Raw genomic sequence first — 19,809 nt, forward strand, 5'->3', positions numbered from 1 at the left:
TGTCAGGATATACCAAGGCGCCAAGTTCAAAGATTCCATCCACATGCTTTTGTTCAATTTTAGAGATAATATAGGGAGGTTTAGGGAGTTTTAGGAATGAGGAGGGTCCATGGGGGAGGAATACATAGATGGAGACTTGGAGACGCCAGGGTGCTTATCTGACTTGTACAGAGGATAGAGCAATGCCACAGGCAGATGGGAACATTTCTGGCCTGAGCAATTAAAACAGCCATAGACCAAGGACAGACAGGGGTATCTCTGGCCTGAGCAATTAAAGTGACCATAAGTTAGAACAAAAGTAGCCCTGACCTGAGTAGCTGGGAGAGCTATGAGATAAGGCTTTCTTTGCCAGCACAACTGGGAGAAAACCACAAGATAAATCAAAAGTGACTCCACCCTAAACAGATAAGATGACCAAACGAGGAAAAGTGCGGATGTGGGGGTCCTGGGAGGTGATTACAGGGCTAAGGTCTCACGGCAGAAAAGGAGGGTCTCCAGCCTATTTAATGTCTGACCACTGTCATAGACTATTAGAACTGAAAAAGACCATAGAAATGTTGATTTTACTAATGAATAGATTATGTTATTTGGTCCAGGAGGTGAAGTGACTTGCCTATCCAGTTGTGTAGAGCCTATAAATTTCCTTAAGTTATTTCTAGGCCCTTTCACCTCAATTTCTAATTCAAATTACACAAATTATTTGTGTGTGTGGGTGTGTTTAGTCAAATCATTTATTTTCAGAATTGAAATAGTATAAGAAAACATTTTATGTCCTTTTTATTTCATTCAATACTAATTACAGACATTTCTTTATTCTTTAAATGGGCTTCAAGGTCATGATTTTTACTAATTGTATAGTAGTCAAACAGATAGAAATAACATATTTATCTATTCTCCAAGTGACAAAAGTTTAGGTTATTTTTACATTTTACTATAAATAATGCTGCAATAAACATTCATATTTATGTTTCTCTCTGATTTTTTAAGACCAAATTCCTTGAAGTTGTATGGCTAAATAAAGATAATTTAAGCTTTTAACATATATTTTTGAATATATAGGTTGTCCCAAAACAATGTCTATACATTTAACAGCTGATAGGTCAATTTATGTTTCTTTTTTTTTTTTTTCAGAGTTATCCCATTGGAATTAATAATTATTCAAAGTGTGTATACATTGTTTTGGGATATCCTCTATGATCAAATTGCCTTCCAAAAAAGTTGTATCAATTTATAAATTCACCAACAGTTTCTTTCTATTTTTTAAACATCTTTTTAAATTAAAAAATAGTTTATTGATTTTAAGAGCGAGAGGTAGGGAGAGGGAAAGAGAGATAAACATCTCTGTGAGAGTGCAACATCCATCAACCAACTCCTGCCTCCCCCTACTGGGGATGAAGCCCACAACCCAGGCACATGCCCTGACTGGGAATCAAACTGGCAACCTTTCTGTGCATGGGATGAGGCTAATCAACTGAGCCACACTGGCCAGGGCTATTTTTAATTTTTATTGAATTGGTTGGAATGATATTGGTTAACAAAACCATATTGGTTTCAAGTGTACAACTCAACAAAACATCATCTCCATACTGCATTGTGTGTCCATGGTCCAAACTAAAGTCTCTTTCTGGCCCCATTTATTCCCCTTTGCCCTCATCCACCTTCCCCACCCCCCTTTCCTTCCGGCTATCAGCATACTGTTCTCTATCTCTCTCTCATAGCCAACATAGTGGCCGGTCATTCTACTGTTCGGTTGATTTTCATATTAGAGTTTTATTATATAGGATTTTTAAAATATATTTTTATTGATTTCAGAGAGGAAGGGAAAGGGAGAGAGAGAAACATCAATAATGTGAGAGAATCATTGATTGGCTAGCTCCTGCATGCCCTACACTGGGGATCGAGCCTGCAATCCAGGCATGTGCCCTTGACTGGAGTCAAACCTGGGACCCTTCAGTCTGCAGGCTGATGCTCTATCCACTGAGCAAAACCAGCTAGGGCAGTAAGCATCTTTTTAAAGCTTCTATCCTGTAACCTCTCAAAGTAATGAAAACTTTTATCATTTGGTTAACTACTTTAAATACTTCAGTTGATCAGACCTTAGACAAAATGTCTACTATTGGTAAGAAGAATGAGCTTTTCTTAGGTTGATATCAAGAACTGACAAATAATATAAAATAATGGAGAACACACATAGGCAATTTCCAGAAAACAAATTATTATGGGTTTGTATTTATTGTGCTTTGAATATTTTGATTAATAGCTTAAGGAGAGTTCTCAATGATCAGGCTGTTTATGGAAAGAATCACTCACTGTGATTATGGTTCCAGGAGCATTTATGGAAAGTCCTGTTTGTTAGGATTTATTCCCTCTTCCCCCCTTTTAAACATACAAATTCTATTTTAGCCATTCTTCTGTTTTACTTAGACCTCTTACCTTGATTACCCATGGCTCTCAGGAATGCTGCCCTCCTTCATTCTCAGGTATTTCTCCATTCCTTTAGCTAATTTCTCATTTGTTATCTATCCTCATAATTGATGGAAAGCTTCATGTTCAAACCTCCGACTTTTGTTCTCAGCATACCACAAACCAACTACTGCCTCATAGATCTTCTGTCTTGAAAGTCACTGCTAAAGGCCCCTTTGCCTGATCCAGCAATCTTTTTTTTTGATTCACCTTATGGCCTCAAATCTATAGCCAGACTGCCTGTGTACTAATCTAGTTCCATATTTACTGACAAACTTCGAGTGCATGACTTATCTTCTCTAGGCCTCAATTTCTTCATCTGTAAAATGGGGTTAATAGGTTTGTTGTCAGGGTCAAATGAACTAATAGATATAAATAATTTAGAATAGTGATCAGCACACAGTTTCTTCACCCATCAATTGGGGTTCTTCAATAATAGAAAGGCATGCTATGGCTAAAAGAGAAATTATTGTCTATTCTCTTTAGATAATCCTAGTCTTCTGGTTTCTCTGACTCTACCCCTCTCTTTCACTCTCTAAAAAATCAATGGAAAAATATCCTTGGGTGAGGATTAACCACAAAAAATCTCTTGCCTGGATCTTAGCGAGGAGGAATTTGCATAGCATCCTACATGACTTGGTACTGGATTATAGTAACCTTTTCTCCCATTAAAGGGAGAAAGAAGACAATACATTATAAACTTACATGAAAGGACTGCTATCTTGGTTGAACTTAGATAACAAGGTTTTGATCACAGCGTTGCTACAATACCATGGTGGTCATTCAATGGAGGGGTAGTTCTGCTTTCAGAAAGGGTACTGATATTGGGGCCATGGCTTTAATGGATTCACTGTTAAAGAACGTCATGCATTTGACATCATAAGAAAATTGCACAATAAACTTTGAGGATGTTGGAAAGGTACAGGTACACAATGGGGCATTTAAAATTATGCTGTGGAGCCTTTTGCCTCATTGCTACAGCGTGAGCAAGATAGGTCACCAGCAACTCTACTTCTCACACCTGTCAGAATGGCTATCATCAACAACTCAACAAATGACAGGTGCTGGCGAGGATGTGGAGAAAAAGGAACCTTTGTGCACTGCTGGTGGGAATGCAGATTGGTGCAGCCACTGTGGAGAACAGTATGGAGTTTCCTCAGAAAACTAAAAATGGAACTTCCATTTAACCCAGTGATCCTACTTCTAGGAATATATCCCAAGAAACTAGAAACACCAATCAAAAAGGATATATGCACCCCTATGTTCATAGTGGCACAATTCATCGTAGCTAATATTTGGAAACAGCCTAAGTGCCCATCAGCAGATGAGTGGATTAAAAAACCCTGGTGCATCTCCACAATGGAATACTATGCTGCTGTAAAAAAGTATGCTGCTGTAAAAAAGGAGGAATTCTTACCATTTGCAACAGCATGGATGGAACTTGAGAGCATTATGCTAAGTGAAAAAACCAGTCAGAGAAAGATAAATATCACATGATCTCACTCATTTATGGAATATAATGAACAACATAAGCTGGTGAACAAAAACAGATCCAGAGACAGAGAAGCATTAAGCAGACCATCAAACCTCAGAGGGAAGGTAGCGGAGGGTGGGGGTCAGGGGGAGAGATCAACCAAAGGACTTGTGTGCATGCATACAAGCCTAACCAATGGACACAGACAATAGCGGGGGTGGGGTGAGGACATGAGTTGGGGAGGGGGGGGATAAGGACACATATGTAATACCTTAATCAATAAAGAAATTTTTAAAAAATAAATAAAAAACATATAAAATTCTAAAAAAATAAAATGATGCTGTGGAATTACAAGTGTTGATGTGGACAGATGTTCATGATATAGCGTTAAGTAGACAAAATACTAAACTGTAGGGTGTCAGGATAATTTTGGCAGCATTCAACTTAAAACGAATTAAAAATGATATAGTTATTTTTATAATTCTAATTGTTAGATTTATTAATCCAATTGATCTAGTCTAGGGGTAGAGCAGTTTTCAGGATTGGTTGATTCAGGGACCCAGTGATGCTATCAAGGAATCTGTTTCTCTATTCTGTTACCCAAAATGTTTGCTTCATCCTACAGCTGGTTCCCAAAATAATTATAAGATAGATTCCAGGAGCAATTGGGTATAACTACTTGCTTCTTCATTCACATTAAGCTAGAGAAGGAGAGAATGACTATCATTTGCTGAAAAAGAAAATTTTTGGAAATCTCTAGCAACCATCTCCTAATTTGTCATGGGCTAGATTTATATCATATGCCAATTAATAGACTCAGTTGGCAAAGGAAATGTGCTTCTTTCTTTAAAAATTAAATTAATGGGGATGACATCTATATATATAAAACCTTAATATGCAAATAAATGGAACGGCAGAACAACCGAACAACCAAACAACTGAACAACCAGTTGCTATGACATGTGCTGACCACCAGGGGCTGCACGTGCAGAACATGGCGGGCATTGGTAGCAGGTGGCAGAGAGTGGAACATAGTGGGTGTCAGCCACAGTGGAATGGTGGAACAGGTGAGCAGAGGCACCAGACCAAGGCAGGGCACTGGTCACTGTCATCTGGGCGAGACTCTGGTGGTTACTGAAAATTCTTTGCTCCTGTGTGCCGCGGTCCCATCTGGTGCTCACACCTGGTGTCCATGTTGGCCCCGCTCGCACCTGCTGCCAGTGCTGGAGCCACTGCTTGCACCCACTGATGGTGCCAAGTGATTTGGACTGGTGCTAGGCACCAGCAGTGGGTGTGAGCAGGGCTATCTCTGGCAGGGGGTGTGAGAGGAGACTGCTGGCCCCGAGCACCCCTCAGGGCTTCTCCACCTCCTCCTCCTCCTGAGGGGTGATTGGGGCCGGCAGCCTCCTCTTGCACTCACTGCTGGCAATAGCCCTGCTCGCACCCACTGCCAGTGCCTGGCACCAGTCCCAATTGCTTGGTGTCATCAGTGGGTGCGAGCAGCCGCTGCCGGCCCTGATTGCCCCTGAGGGCTTCTCCACCTCCCCCTGCTCCTGAGGGGTGATCAGGGCCAGCAGCCGCCGCTCACACTTGCTGACGGCCCAGCCCCGCTCACACCTGCTGTTGGTGCCAGCCCCAATCACTCCACGCCATCAGCGGGTGTGAGTGGGGCTGGCACTTTCAGCACATGGGAGCAGCAGCTGGAGCAGGGCTGCTGGAAGACAAGGGACCAGGGGCTGTGACAGGAGGGACTGGGAGGGGGCGTGGAGGATGGGCGGAGACCCGCCCCTGTGCCTACTGCAGCCTCACGGCCCACAGTTCCTTTCAAGGTGCACGAATTCGTGTACTGGGCTCCTAGTTGGTTAATAAGATTATATAGGTTTTAAGTGTACATTTCTATGATACATGCTCTGTATATTGCATTGTGTGGCCACCATCCAAAGGCAAATGATCTATCACCATATATTTGGTTCCCTTTACCCTTAGCCCATGCCCCTTCCCTCTGGTAATCACCATACTGTTGTCTGTGTCTATGAGTTTCAGTTTTATATCCCATATATGAGTGAGATGATATGGTTCTTAGTTTTATCTGACTGACTTATTTTGGTTAGCATATATTCTCAAGGTCCACATTGTCACAAATGGCAATATTTCATCTTTTCTTATGGCTGAGTTGTATTCTATTGTATATATGTACCACATCTTTCTTATTCAATCATCTGTCTAAGGACACTTCAGTTGTTTCTTTAGAGCAGTCACAATCACTCATTGAGCTAAGATGTATTTCCCAAACCAGAGTGCTGCTAATTAATGAAGAGTAGCATGGAATGCATTTGGAAAGCAAAAAAAAAACAAACAAAAAAAACGATTAAAAAATATCTATCTACTATATCTATCACCTGTCTAATCTCTATCTATGAGTAGACCAGAAAATTAATCCTACAATATGATAGTATCTGGGTACTGGGATTACATTTCTTATAGATTTTTAAAAATTATCAATCTGTCTGTATCTATGAATAGTCTAGAAAAGTAATACCATAAAAGGATGATATATGGACAATGAAATTATATTTTTTAACATTTTTTCTTTTTGCTCATCTATACATAATATTACCATGCATTGTATTCACCTCTTTAACCTTTTAGTTGGCAAATTTAAAATAACCCCCCAAATAAAGGGAATAGTATAATGAACCTCTAAGTATTTACCACCTAACTTCAACAATTATCAGCTTGTGACAAACCTTGTTTTAAGCATTGTTTCATAAAAAACATTATTTTAGTTAAAAAAAGTTAAGAATTAGTCACCTACTTAACATTTCACCTTTATGCAAACCAGTGAAATTAAGGATAGCTCCATATTGTTCTTGTCAATCGCCCAAGATTCCTTTCAAATTGTTTTCAATTATTTTTTTTAAAAGTCTGGTTTTGCTCACCTTCTTACCTTACCTATGCTTCTCAAAAATTTGTACTGTAGTATCCCCAACATCAGGGAAAAAACACATGGCTCTAAGAATTTGGGCATATAAAATGAAATGGCTCACCAAAAGCAGTTATTTTGAAATTTCATTTTTATTATTAAAATCAGGGCAAATTTGCATGAACCCTCTTTCTGTTTAATAGAAATAGAATGTTTAATGTACTCACCATTGAATAAATCCGACACTGTAGGATGATGGTCCATGCTGGTCTTATAGCTTCCTGTCCTCTGAGGCAGCCTGACAAATACCCCTGCGAACACAAGGTCCCCAGGTTGAGAGGCACAGCCGAGGGTTTTCTCCCCATTTTAAGACCCTGCTTCTGCCCCTAGACCTTGTTTCCTTGACTTTAAAATTCCAGTCTTTTAAGGACTTTGGCTTCCATTCAGTCCTTCTGCTCTTTCTGTCACGAACCTCCTCAGTTAGTGTGTCCTACCCTAAGAACTATTCCTTAGTCGACATTCCTACTGACTCTTGTCCAGGCCTGGCCCAGTACTCTGCAGGAGGATCTTGAACAGACAAAAACACAAGTGTGAAGATACTTGTTCATTTAATAGGTCTTTATTGAGAGTTAACTATGTGAATGACACTTAGATAGGTCTTGGGAATACCATGGTTATAGAGCAGGGCACAACCCTTGTCTTTAAATAGTCTACATTGTTATGAGGGACACAAATGTACAGACAGTTACATAATCCTATCTAATAAAGAGGGAATATGCTCACTGACCCTCACACCATCACAAAATGGCAGGCATATGCTAATTGACTGCTCCGCCCTCAAAGATGGTGGCACCCACAGCCACAAGATGGTGGTGACCAGTCCCCTCAGTCCCCCAGCTGCCCAGGGCCGGCCCGAGGCACAAGCAAGCCTCAGATGGCGGCTGCCCAGCCGCCCAGGGCCACCCGAGGCTTGCGCTGCCGGCAGTGGCAGCAGCAGAGGTGTGATGGGGCATCGCCTTCCCCTGATCGCCGGGTCATCTCCTGCCCTTGAGGGCTTCTGGACTGTGAGAGGGGGCTGGCCGGGCTGAGTGACCCCCCCCCCTCCAGTGCATGAATTTTCATGCACTGGGCCTCTAGTAAGCTAATAAGTGCTAAATTAGGTGAAGTACTGTGTTCTAAGAAGAACAAAGCAGGGTCCCTTAAATGGCTCTCTGAGACAGGTTGTCGTCCAAGAGAGGGATGGCTTCCAAGAAAGCGATGCAGTATAATGAAAGGAGAGAAAAGAATGGGCTGTCTTGATGATAACCTCCTATTTGAATAAAAGCTGACTTTTCTTCAGCCATGCAGAATAATTTCTTAGAAGTTAAAGGGATTGTCAAAAATGGCATTAGGTGTGGGAAACTGTTTCCAGGGTTGCTTATACATTGACCTATCAAGAAGGGCCTAGCAAAAATAGTTTGAATACTTGGAGTTGTGGATTAAAACAAAACAAAAAAAAAGCTGTATTTCTTTCACATTGAACTTTTTTTGTGTGTGTGTGTGTCTTCTTACAAAGGTATTGTGTATTTTATTGAAGTATCAGTACTTTTGCTCAGGCTGCTTCTTCTTCCCGGAATTAACTTTCTTTTCTTATCCTAGTGCATTCTTAATTATTTGTGTGTCCTTAGCCTTCTGTGAAGTCCCTAACAAGCAGAATCAATTGCTCAATTTTCTCTTTCCTTAGCCCTTTGTTACCTTACCACACTTGGAGCATTCATAACTGCCTCTCCTGCTCTGCCAGCCGCTCGCAGAGAGCAATTAATCATTCCACTTTCTAATCATGGAACTCTGTATACAGGAATGAGCAAAAGTAGGTTTACCATTGTGTGTACTCAAAACACAGTTTCTTCTTTTTTTTTTTTTTAAAAAAAATGTATTTTTATTGATTTCGGAGAGGAGAGAGGGAGAGAGAGATAGAAACATCAATGATGAGAGAGAGAATCATTGATTGGCTGCCTCCTGCATGACCCCCACCAGGGATAGAGCCTGCAACCCAGGCATGTGCCCCTGACTGGAATCGAACCCAGGACCCCCCAGTATGCAGGCCAACGTTCTATCCACTGAGCCTAACCAGCAAGGGCTATTCTTTTTTTAATCCTCACATGAGGATTTTTTTCCATTGATTTTTAGAGAGAGTGGAAGAGAGAGGGAAAGACAGAGAAATATCGATGTGAGCGAAACATATCAATTGGTTGCCTCCTGCATGCACCGACCAGGGCCTGGGCCGGGGAGGAGCCTGCAACCGAGATATGAGGTACGTGCCCTTGACCAGAATCTAACTCAGGCCCTCCAGTCCACAGGCCAATGCTCTATCCACTGAGCCAAACCGGCTAGAGCATAGTTTATTCTTGTATTATTATTGTATTATTTTCCATATGAACAACTGTCATAATTATATCCCCAGTGTGGGGCATGCAGAAGCAGCCAATCAATGGTTCTTTCTCAACACTGATGTTTTTCTCTCTCTCTCCCTCTCCCTGCCTCTCTGAAATCATTAAAAAACATATTAACAAAATAGCCTTGTTTGTGATTTTAGATAAAAAGCAAAAGAGTTGTTCACTTAGGTTCAATTTTAAGTAAGCAGAACAACATATTTTATAACAATACTAGAGGCCCAGTGCATAGATTTGTGCACCAGTGGGTCCCTCGGCCTGGCCTGCAGGGATTGGGCTGAAACCAGCTCTCCGACATCCCCCAAGGGGTCCCAGATTGTGAGAGAGCACAGGCTAGGCTCAGGGACCCCACAGGTGCATGATCGGGGCCAGGGAGGGATTATGGGAGGGCTCCTGGGTGTGTTCAGCCCGTCTTGCCCAATCCCCATCTGGGCCAATCAGGGCAATTGGGGCCATCTCACCCAGTCCCGATTGTGGCCAATTAGGGCCGGCCAGCCGGGGAGTGACCGTGGGAGGGCTCCAGGGCGTGTTTGGCCTATCTCGCCCAGTCCTGATTGGCCAGATCCCAGAAGCAAGCTAGCCTACCGGTTGGAGCGACTTCCCCCTGGTGGCCAGTGTGTGTCATAGCAACTGGTCGAATGGTCAAATGAACAGTCAGACACTTAGCATATTAGGCTTTTATTATATAGGATATCTAGTAATTCTGTAAATGCTTTTGAGTCATTCTGTTGTACTAATCATTGTGCTAGATACTATAAGGGATAAAAAATGAAAAAGAACAGTTATTTCCTTAAAAGAGATTGCATTATCAGTCAGCCTTTCCCTTCACTGTAATCAAAATCATTTTATAATTTCCAAACAGAGACATATGTGCCAAACATAACTTTCTATGACTATTGCTAGACTCTGCAGTTCAAGTTCAATTAACCTAGTACCACCTAACCTTATTTAATTTGGATACTTCTTGTATTAGGAAATATCCTTTATATAATCATTCATCAAATCTTTAATATTGTTAAATATTCCCTCCTTTCTCTCTCTCTCTCTTTAGAATGAGGTATTACATAAAACTATAAGTAAATACATTTAAAATAGATAGCCACCTAGACTTTGTATCTTTGACTGCATTTTGAATAGTGAATGCCTCTCCTCAGACAATTTAGGTAATTTACATATAGTCTCTTGATTAACCTTATAGATTTAAAATAAGTAGTCTTTGCCGAAACCGGTTTGGCTCAGTGGCTAGAGCGTCGGCCTGCGGACTGAAAGGTCCCAAGTTCGATTCCGGTCAAGGGCATGTGCCTGGGTTGCGGGCACATCCCCAGTGGGAGATGTGCAGGAGGCAGCTGAGGCAGCTGATTGATGTTTCTCTCTCATCGATGTTTCTAGCTTTCTATCTCTCTCCCTTCCTCTCTGTGAAAAATCAATAAAATATATTTTAAAAAAATAAAATAAGTAGTCTTTAAGTCTTGAGTTTAATGACTTATAAAAAATACTTAAGGCTGGAAAACCACCAATGTAGAAGTTAAAAATGCAGTACTAAAGTATTATAGCTAACACACCCAGGCTTTAAAGTAGAACTAGACTGATTGAGCTCAAATCCCAGCTTAGACATTTACCAGTGTGTCACGTAGGTTAAGTTAATAAATGCTGGAAATAACAGTGGGAAGGGAATTCTAGGAAGTAGGAATAGCATAAAGGTCATGAGGCAGAACTGAAATCAGGGGTTTAAGAGCAAACAGAAGACCCATGTGGTGGACATGAGGTAGGAATAGTCAAATGATTTTAGATTAATAATAGATACATACAATGAATCAACAGAAATGATTGAACAGTGTGATAAAAATACCTCTGACTATAAATCTAGTGGAAATTAAGGGACATAACTAGATATATTTATAAGCAAGCTTGTAGGATGTTGACTAGGACTTCCCCTATTGCTCATAATTGAAAAGAAGAGCAAAGTTACCTATTCCCTTTCTATGAGAAACCCCAAAGTGATGCTGATAATGGGACAGATAAACTCCCCTCTCTGATTGCAAAAGTAGAGGAGCTAAGCAGTGAGGAAGGAGGAGCCTTCCAACTTCTCTACTCCAAGAAGTTAAGCTTGTATTGAGGGGAAAAGAGGGTGATCTTATCTATATCAGATGCACAGTTGAAGTTTTAAACTAGACCCAAATTCTAATAACTGCAATTAGTAGAAAATGATGCTCTATGACAAGATTTCATTAAGGAATATGAAAAGGAGATTCAATACATTATGGTTGGAAGCCTTGATTGTAATATAAATAAAGTTATTTTGTAATTATGTTCCTGTTGTGATACATTACACAAGTAACCAGACAATGAAAACATAATACAAATCACACTGGATCTACTAAGTCAAAGTACACTAATCTAAAATCATAATCTCATGGGATTTTATTTTATTTAAATGTAAAATTCATTCAGCTCCTTAGTTTTGATAAAGTATTAATTCTGTCAACTGCCCCTTTGGATTAAGAAAGTAAATTGATCTTCCCTCAATCAGTAAAATATATCTCAGGTGTCCCAAAACAGTGTATACCACTTTGAATACAATTATTAGTTCCAATGGGTTAACTCTTGAAAGAAAGCAACATCAGTTGAGCTATCAGCTGTTAAAGTGTGTATACATTTTTTGGGGGACATCCTGTACAATACTAACTCTTCAGGCCTTTGTTAGGGATATGAACTCAGACGATTCCTATTCTGTTCTTATAGAGGTCTTCTGAGAAAAGTGATATCTAAGAAAGTTCATCTAAAGAACACAGTATCTCTAGTTTAGGTACTTTGAGTTCTGCCATTAGATCAAGCTAGATCAGTGGAAGTATACATTAATGACCACATGAATAGATCTTCTATAAAAATCTGTCACCAACTTCAAAGTTATGTTCTTAGGCTTCTTTAAACTTTTATAAGAAAGTTATATAAAACTCTCTTCTAATTTTTGATAAACATATTGCTGATATTATTCAATGCATTGCTCAGTGTAATTAGTTATATTGATGCTCTTTGTTTTCTCAGCTTAAACAAATTAAGGCGCAGGGGCCCTTCAAAACAATACATGATAGGAGGAAATGGATCTGCAAATGACAATAGCTGTGTTTACCTGCTAACTAGCTCACTCACTAGTTTAATGACAGTGGTCAGTCTATATAATGTACGACCCAATTAATTGGCCAATAAAAGGATTGCTCTAGCAATACAAAGATAAGCTATGTATAACTTTAAGTGCTTCCATAAATTAATCATATTACCATGCATGTGCATCCATGTATTATCAGGCATAAAATAACTTGGGGTTCAGGCTGGGGGATATTTAAAAAATGATAAAAATCATCCATGACTAGCTACACTGGCACTGTACTTCTTTAGCATAGTCATGCTTACAGCCATCACATGCCTCATTGTTATGACACTGACGTGTATAGGAAGGACTATGGAATGGTTTGTTGGCTGGTAAAAATGCCTGTGGTCATGTTGCTATTTTATTAATTGTGCAATGTAACGTCTGCTGTGGGTTTCATGGCCACAAACATATTCCTCCTGACTTTGCTGTTCATTGCACAGGAGGACACAGGAAGACAGACTGCCCTGATCTCAGACACAAAGAGGGGGAAACATCTTTGAACACATTTTCTTCACACCATAATTTAGGGCAAAAGGATTACAGAATTCAATTTATGATTCCTGAAAAACAGCAACACAGTAAATAAATAATTGAATGAAAGACAAACTTTTGCTCTAAGAGCCTTTTATTTTTTCTCTTAGAGATCAATTAATTCAAACAATGATTGACTGTGTTTTTTATCCTACAACTCTAAGAATCACTATCGAAGAAAAGCCTAAGTTCATGAAATACTCCATTTGATAGAGTTCAGTGTTTCATTCCTCCTTCTTTCCCTGTCATTCTTCAAATATCTACTAAAGTGTAAGTAATATAATGAAATTTTATGGCACACACTGTTAATGGTCTCTGAGTAGCTTGAATGAAAGATATTAACATAGGAAGCATGTTCTTATGGTTATCTTTTGATATCATTAGGCTGATATACACTTATCTTCAATTTACATAGCCTTAACCTCTGGTTTTCTATAAATTCTAGTTTATATTCATAGGGTTTTAAACAATTCATCATTAGGAATACATAATCCTAAGTATACAGGACCATAGGACCATATAAGAAGATTTATTTGAGTTTGGAATCTGGATTTTAGTTTTAAAAAAAAAGTCATGAGATTCTGTTAAAATGAGTTTGACAAATCTTGGCCCACAGTTATACTGAGGAAGACTCTGTTTTTCTTCAAAAGCAAGAGTATAATCAATATTTTCATAAAACATGAGTATAAAATAATATATGGTATTATTCAACCAGGTTAACATTTCATTAGTGAGGATTTCACTTTTTAAAGGCTGTATAATGAGAACAGTTTAATCTCACAACATTTTACTTCATTATTGTTACCTTTTTATTTTTGGCTAAATTGCTCTTTCAAGTGAGTAGACAGAAAACTGATACTACATAGTAGTTAACTCCAAGTTCATATAATATTATTCTACAGCATTGTCATCTATTGGCCAGAAACAAAGGGTAGATGCCATGCTCTCCCTAGTCCCGAGTACAGTGTGCCCCAACATAGAGGCTTTTGGGGAGTTACTGCTAAAGAGTGATTCAATTCTTGGCCACCTAAGCCCACACTGCACTGTGGATTCCAACTTCTATATCTGTTCAGATGAGCCATTGGATCAATGGATGCATAGAAACATTAAACAGAATCTATTTGCTTTCTTTATGGTGATTTTTAAGATTAGTTACTCATAGCTCCTTATGCTTTCCTTCTCTCCCTCCTTTTCACACATAAGTTGAGAGCCATATGATTTAGGAATAGGTTTATGTCTTTTAAGAATTCAGTCTAGTGGAGTTGAGATACAAGAACACAGAAAATTCTAGTGTAATATGGTAAGTGTTATGATGCCATGAGAGCACAGAGGAGAAACACCTCATCTACTTTATTGGGATTAGGGAAGGCAATTTAAAGATTATACGTGACACAAATAACAAGAGTTTTGCATACACATGTGTGAACACATTTTTGTTTGTTAATCCTCACTCGAGGATATTTTTTCCATTGATTTTTAGAGATCGTGGAAGGGAGAGAGGGTCAGGGAGAGAGAGAAAGTGAGAAATATCGATATGAGAGAAACACATCTATTAGTTGCTTCCTGAATAAGCCCTGGTGGGGCTGGGGATCAAACCTGCAACCCAGATACATATCCTTAACCGGGAATGGAACCAATGACCCTTCGTTGCATGGGCTGATACTCTAACCATTAAGCAACACCGGCTAGGGCTGAACATATTAAAAAATATGTTATTCACTTTTTAGGAATGAGACAATAATGATTCAGTGTTGGCTCGTATGCTTGTCTCTAGCATAATGAAAGAAATATACTGTCTCAATTGGGGGTTAATATTTGTAAACTACTTAACTTTTCTAGAGAAACTATTACTATTGGAGAATTGCACAGGTGGAATTTCTCTGTTGCTAGTGGGAGTGGGGTTCTTGGAGTACCACAGGAATAAGAATTTCTGGAGGCCCCCATGGGAGGATGAGATGTAGTAGAAAGCTTTATTTTCATGAAGTCATATCCTTTGGCTTCCAAAGTCCCATTTCCCTTGTATCAGGCCTGGAAAATGCAGAGCTGGGGCTTTACAGTGGTTCTCAACCTTCCTAATGCCCCGACCCTTTAATACAGTTCCTCATGTTGTGGTGACGCCCAACCATAAAATTATTTTTGTTGCTACTTCATAACTGTAATTTTGCTACTGTTATGAATCATAATGTAAATATCTGATATGCAGGTTGTATTTAGGCAACCGCTGTGAAAGGGTCGTTCGACTCCCAAAGGGGTCGCGACCCACAGGTTGAGAACCGCTGCTTTAGTAGAACTAAAAGCAAAGCTTTCTCTCAGACATATACCGAAGCAATTTTTTTCACCGATACAGCTCCTCGGGCAATGGAAACTAGGAGAAAATAAACAAATGGGACTACATCAAAACAAAAAGCTTCTGCACAGCAAAAGAAACCATCAACAAAACAACAAGAAAGCCCACTGCATGCGAGAACATATTTGCCAATGTTATCACTGATAAGGGTTTAATCTTCAACATTTACAGGGAACTCATACAACTTAACAAAAGAAAGATAAACAACCCAATCAAAAAATGGGCAATGGACCTAAATAGACACTTTTCGAAAGAAGACAGAAGGAAGGCCAAGAGACATATGAAAACATGCTCAAAGTCACTAATCATCTGAGAGATGCAAATCAAAACGACAATGCCGTATCATCTCACACCTGTCAGAATAACTATCATCAACAACTCAACAAATGACATGTGCTGGTGAGGATGAGGAGAAAAAGGAACCCTCGTGCACTGCTGGTGGGAATGCAGACTGGTACAGCCACTGTGGAAGACAGTATGGAGTTTCCTCAGAAAACTAAAAATGGGATTCCCATTTGACCCAGTGATCCCACTTCTAGGAATATATCCCAAGAAGCTAGAAACACCAATCAAAAAGGATATATGCACCCCTATGTTCATAGCAGCACAATTCACCACAGGTAAGATTTGGAAACAGCCTAAGTGCTCATCAGCAGATGAGCGTATTAAAAAACTATGGTGCATCTACACAATGGAATACTACACTGCAGTAAAAAAGGAGGAATTCTTACCATTTGCAACAACATGGATGGAACTGAAGAGCATTATGCTAAGTGAAATAAGCCAGTCAGAGAAAGATAAATATCACATGATCTCACTCATTTATGGAATATAATGAACAACATAAGCTGGTGAACAAAAACAGATCCAGAGACAGAGAAGCATCAATCAGACCATCAAACCTCAGAGGGAAGGTAGGGGAGGGTGGGGGTCAGGGGGAGAGATCAACCAAAGGACTTGTATGCATGCATATAATCCTAACCAATGGACACAGACAACAGGGGGGTGAGGGCATGAGTGAAGGGGGGGGGGCGGGTTATGGGAGGATAAGGACACATATGTAATACCTTAATCAATAAAGATTTTTTTTTTTTAAAAAAAGCACAGCCAATGTCCAAAGTTCCATTCCATGGTGGAGTTGAGTCTAGCACAGCATCAGTCTAATTTTAGTCCATCAGTCCATTGTGTGTGGGGAGTACACATGGCTGTTTGCCATGGGGCAAGGAGGGCACCCCTTGCAACAAGAGAGCTGGAGCTCAAGAGAGGGAACTGGCTTTGTTCAGGAGTTTATGTATCTCAGATTTTGTGCGCTTGTAGTGGCCATGCCTATTCTGGCCAGTGCCCTGCTCCCAGGTGTGAATGACAAACAATCGCCTTTCCCATACCATTCAGACCTTACTGAACATGTGTCTATTCTTTTTTTTTTTTTAAAAAAAAATATATTTTATTGATTTTTTACAGAGAGGAAGGGAGAGGGATAGAGAGTTAGAAACATCGATCAGCTGCTTCCTGCACACACCCTACTGGGGATGTGCATGCAACCAAGGTACATGCCCTTGACCGGAATCGAACCTGGGACCTTTCAGTCTGCAGGCCTACGCTCTATCCACTGAGCCAAACCAGTTAGGGTTGTGTCTATTCTTTTTTGTCCAGTCCCTTCCCCCAGGATCTGCCCCCAGATCTGGAGAGTGCTAAGCTGCAGTTTTCTGGCACAGCTGTACAAAAGGCATGCTTATATTATCTGGCCTTCCCTTTGCTCTTTTCCTGTTAATTAATTAATTACTGGGTAAATTATGACACATAATTTTCTAATCTCTACTATAATTTTCAATGATTGATTACAGTCAATACCAAAGGAAAACTTTCATTATATGCATGGTAGAGTGGCAAGCATGTCAGACTAGTTAAAACAAGCAACAAAAAATGAGCATTCATCTTGGTTTGGTGGCTCATAAACTATGTGATTTTGACCAAGTCATTCAACTTAAACCTCAGTTTCTTCATTGGAAACATGAAGAGGCTGAGCAAGATGGTTTTAGAATTTCTTTCTAGAGTTAAACATCTGACTTTTTGAAATATTCAGATTTATGTTAACACTTTTAAGTTAGAGTCTTAAGACAATAGTTTTTAAATTTCCACTCCTAGAAAGTATTTATAAATTATTTATGTTCTCTAGCTCCCTATAACATCTGACTTTGTCCTACTATTACACAAACAGTTCCCATCATACTAGCCATGACCTGTCAGACTGGTTCTGTTTAGATCATCAGTGATTTCTTTCTTCACCTCATCCAGCCCAGGAAGTTGCTGATAGAGCCTGGATGCATACACTTGACTACAGACCTCGGTCTCCACAGGACTCTTCCTTGCTGGTCAGAAATGCATCCGTGAGTTCCTTTTTTTTTGTCTTAAGTTAGCTTGTAGTTTAAAATGAGACATAAAAGAAACCAAGAAATATATAGATCTCTGGTTTATTTTGCTTAACATTGAAAAATACTTTCTATATTTAAATGAAATGACATCAAGAAATAGATTTCTATTCTTTCTGTATTTGGTTTTCTTATTCTCTAGTGTCCTATCCAAAAATGTTTTTCTACATACTTTCAGAAGAGTTCAACAACAGATAAAGGTACATACTGCATGAACAGCTGTCTTTCAGTTGTTTGGTTTGTTTGTTTGAAGAAAAGAACACATTTTTAGCTTGGGCTAAAAGAACATGTTTTAGCTTTGTCTTATTGAGAAAATCATGCAGATCCAAATTACCTTTATCTATCTAAGTAAATAGTTTAACTTTAAAAAATTATACATGTCTTAAAAGAGTGAGAAATAATTTAAAAAAACATTATGACTAGACTATTATAGCTGGATTTAAAAAATAAATCTAACGATGTACCTGCCCCCAATCAACTTCTCTAATAGATAAATCATAATTATTTTGGGGTTGTTTTCTTTCAAAGATAGAAATGAAACATTATCCAAGTTTCAGTGTAAAAAATCTGGACTCTAAAAATAATTTTGTCTTTAGATTAAAATTTTATTTTTTCTGGTTGATGTATCGGTATATCTTTTATTGAGATTGATTTCTACTTTGAGAAGAGGGCTCTGTCATTGATAGAGAGTTCTACATACTTGTCATGAGAAGTTTAATACTCTCTATACATGTTCATGGAGAAACTAAGAGCTAAAGACACTACAGATTTAGTCAGATTTTTCAAGACTTCCTGCTTTTGCAAGTACTTCTCTATAGTCCTTGATGGTTTTATGTCTACACCTTTTGCCTGCATTGTCTTTAAGAATATTACCATATAAAAGAGTGTTTTATTTAAAGTTAGAATCTCTATCAAACTCAAGCTATCCAATAGATTTGAGGTTTGTTCTATGTTGGGTGTGAGTGAGCCTGGAATTTGTGTAGAGGAGCTGAGGGGGGGGGGGGGTTGTATTAGAGTGAACTTTTCTATGTATAGTCTCTAATTTGAAGCAAAAAATGTACCTATTTAATTCCTGCCTCAGAGGAGATGGAGGTACATCTCAAGGGAAAAAAAAGAAAGGTGAACAAAATACCATCCTGATCTAAAAAGTGAAGTGTATCATGTTTGAGTTGACCTTGGTAATGTTAAGAGACTAGACTAGAGTGAGAAGGGATTAAATTTACTATGCACGTTTGCTGGAGTAAGTGTACCAACAGCAATGCTTGCATGAAAGAAATATGATTGAAATACTAGGATATGTGTAGGCAATTTCTCTTTAAGAACATTGAGTCATAACTGGGAAGTCATATAAGAAACAGATGGAGCATTTTATTAAATGGCACGTTCCTCTTTAGTCAAATTTCTGATAGCTCCCCCCTCCACTCTACTTGTTCTAAATGAGAATCACTATTTTTGAATTTAAAGGTAAGAAGAAATTTAGACCATGTAAACATTCTTTTTATGCTGCTGTTTCCCCCAAATTCTTATTTTATACTGTTATTTGAGCATGAAGAGAACTTGTGAATTTTATGAGCAAACACCCATAGCAGAAAGTTAAAGAAATCTTTATCAAGAATAAGTTTATAAGGAAGAGATTTGGGTAGAGAAGAATCTACTTATTAATACAGGAATGGGCAAAAGTAGGCTTACAGTTATGAGTACATGAGACAGTTTATTCATATATTATTATTTATTAATTATTGTATTATTTTCCATATGAGCAACTGTAAACCAACTTTTTGCCCACCCCTGTATATATACTGATGATGGGGACGCATGCTGACTGTATTCACCAGCAACCACTGATAAGAATTACAGGTCAGCAGACGAACTTTATAAACATTAATATTTACACACATTTAAATAGATGAAGGTGAAATGAGTCATATTTAAATTAAACATCATGGATAACTTTAATTTTTACTCAGTGGGATATGACTGTCTCTCAGTGTGTGGCCCATGAACTTCCTGCATTAGATTCACTGGATACTTATTAAAAATAGAAACATCCAGTTCTCAT

At 38.9% G+C, this 19,809-nt stretch overlaps 1 protein-coding gene across 1 annotated transcript in view; it reads left to right on the forward strand.

Moving 5' to 3' along the window:
• Positions 1-17,639: 17,639 nt before the first annotated feature.
• The window catches only part of LOC132227339 (transmembrane protease serine 11E-like), a 42,972-nt gene continuing 40,802 nt past the window's right edge, over positions 17,640-19,809 (forward strand). The window contains exon 1 of the mRNA XM_059682291.1: positions 17,640-17,708. Coding sequence (XP_059538274.1) covers positions 17,701-17,708 — 8 coding nt within the window. The 5' untranslated portion in view covers positions 17,640-17,700. The remainder of the gene's footprint in view (positions 17,709-19,809) is intronic.

Source organism: Myotis daubentonii, chromosome 1, assembly GCF_963259705.1.
Source record: "Myotis daubentonii chromosome 1, mMyoDau2.1, whole genome shotgun sequence".
Lineage (NCBI taxonomy): Eukaryota > Metazoa > Chordata > Mammalia > Chiroptera > Vespertilionidae > Myotis > Myotis daubentonii.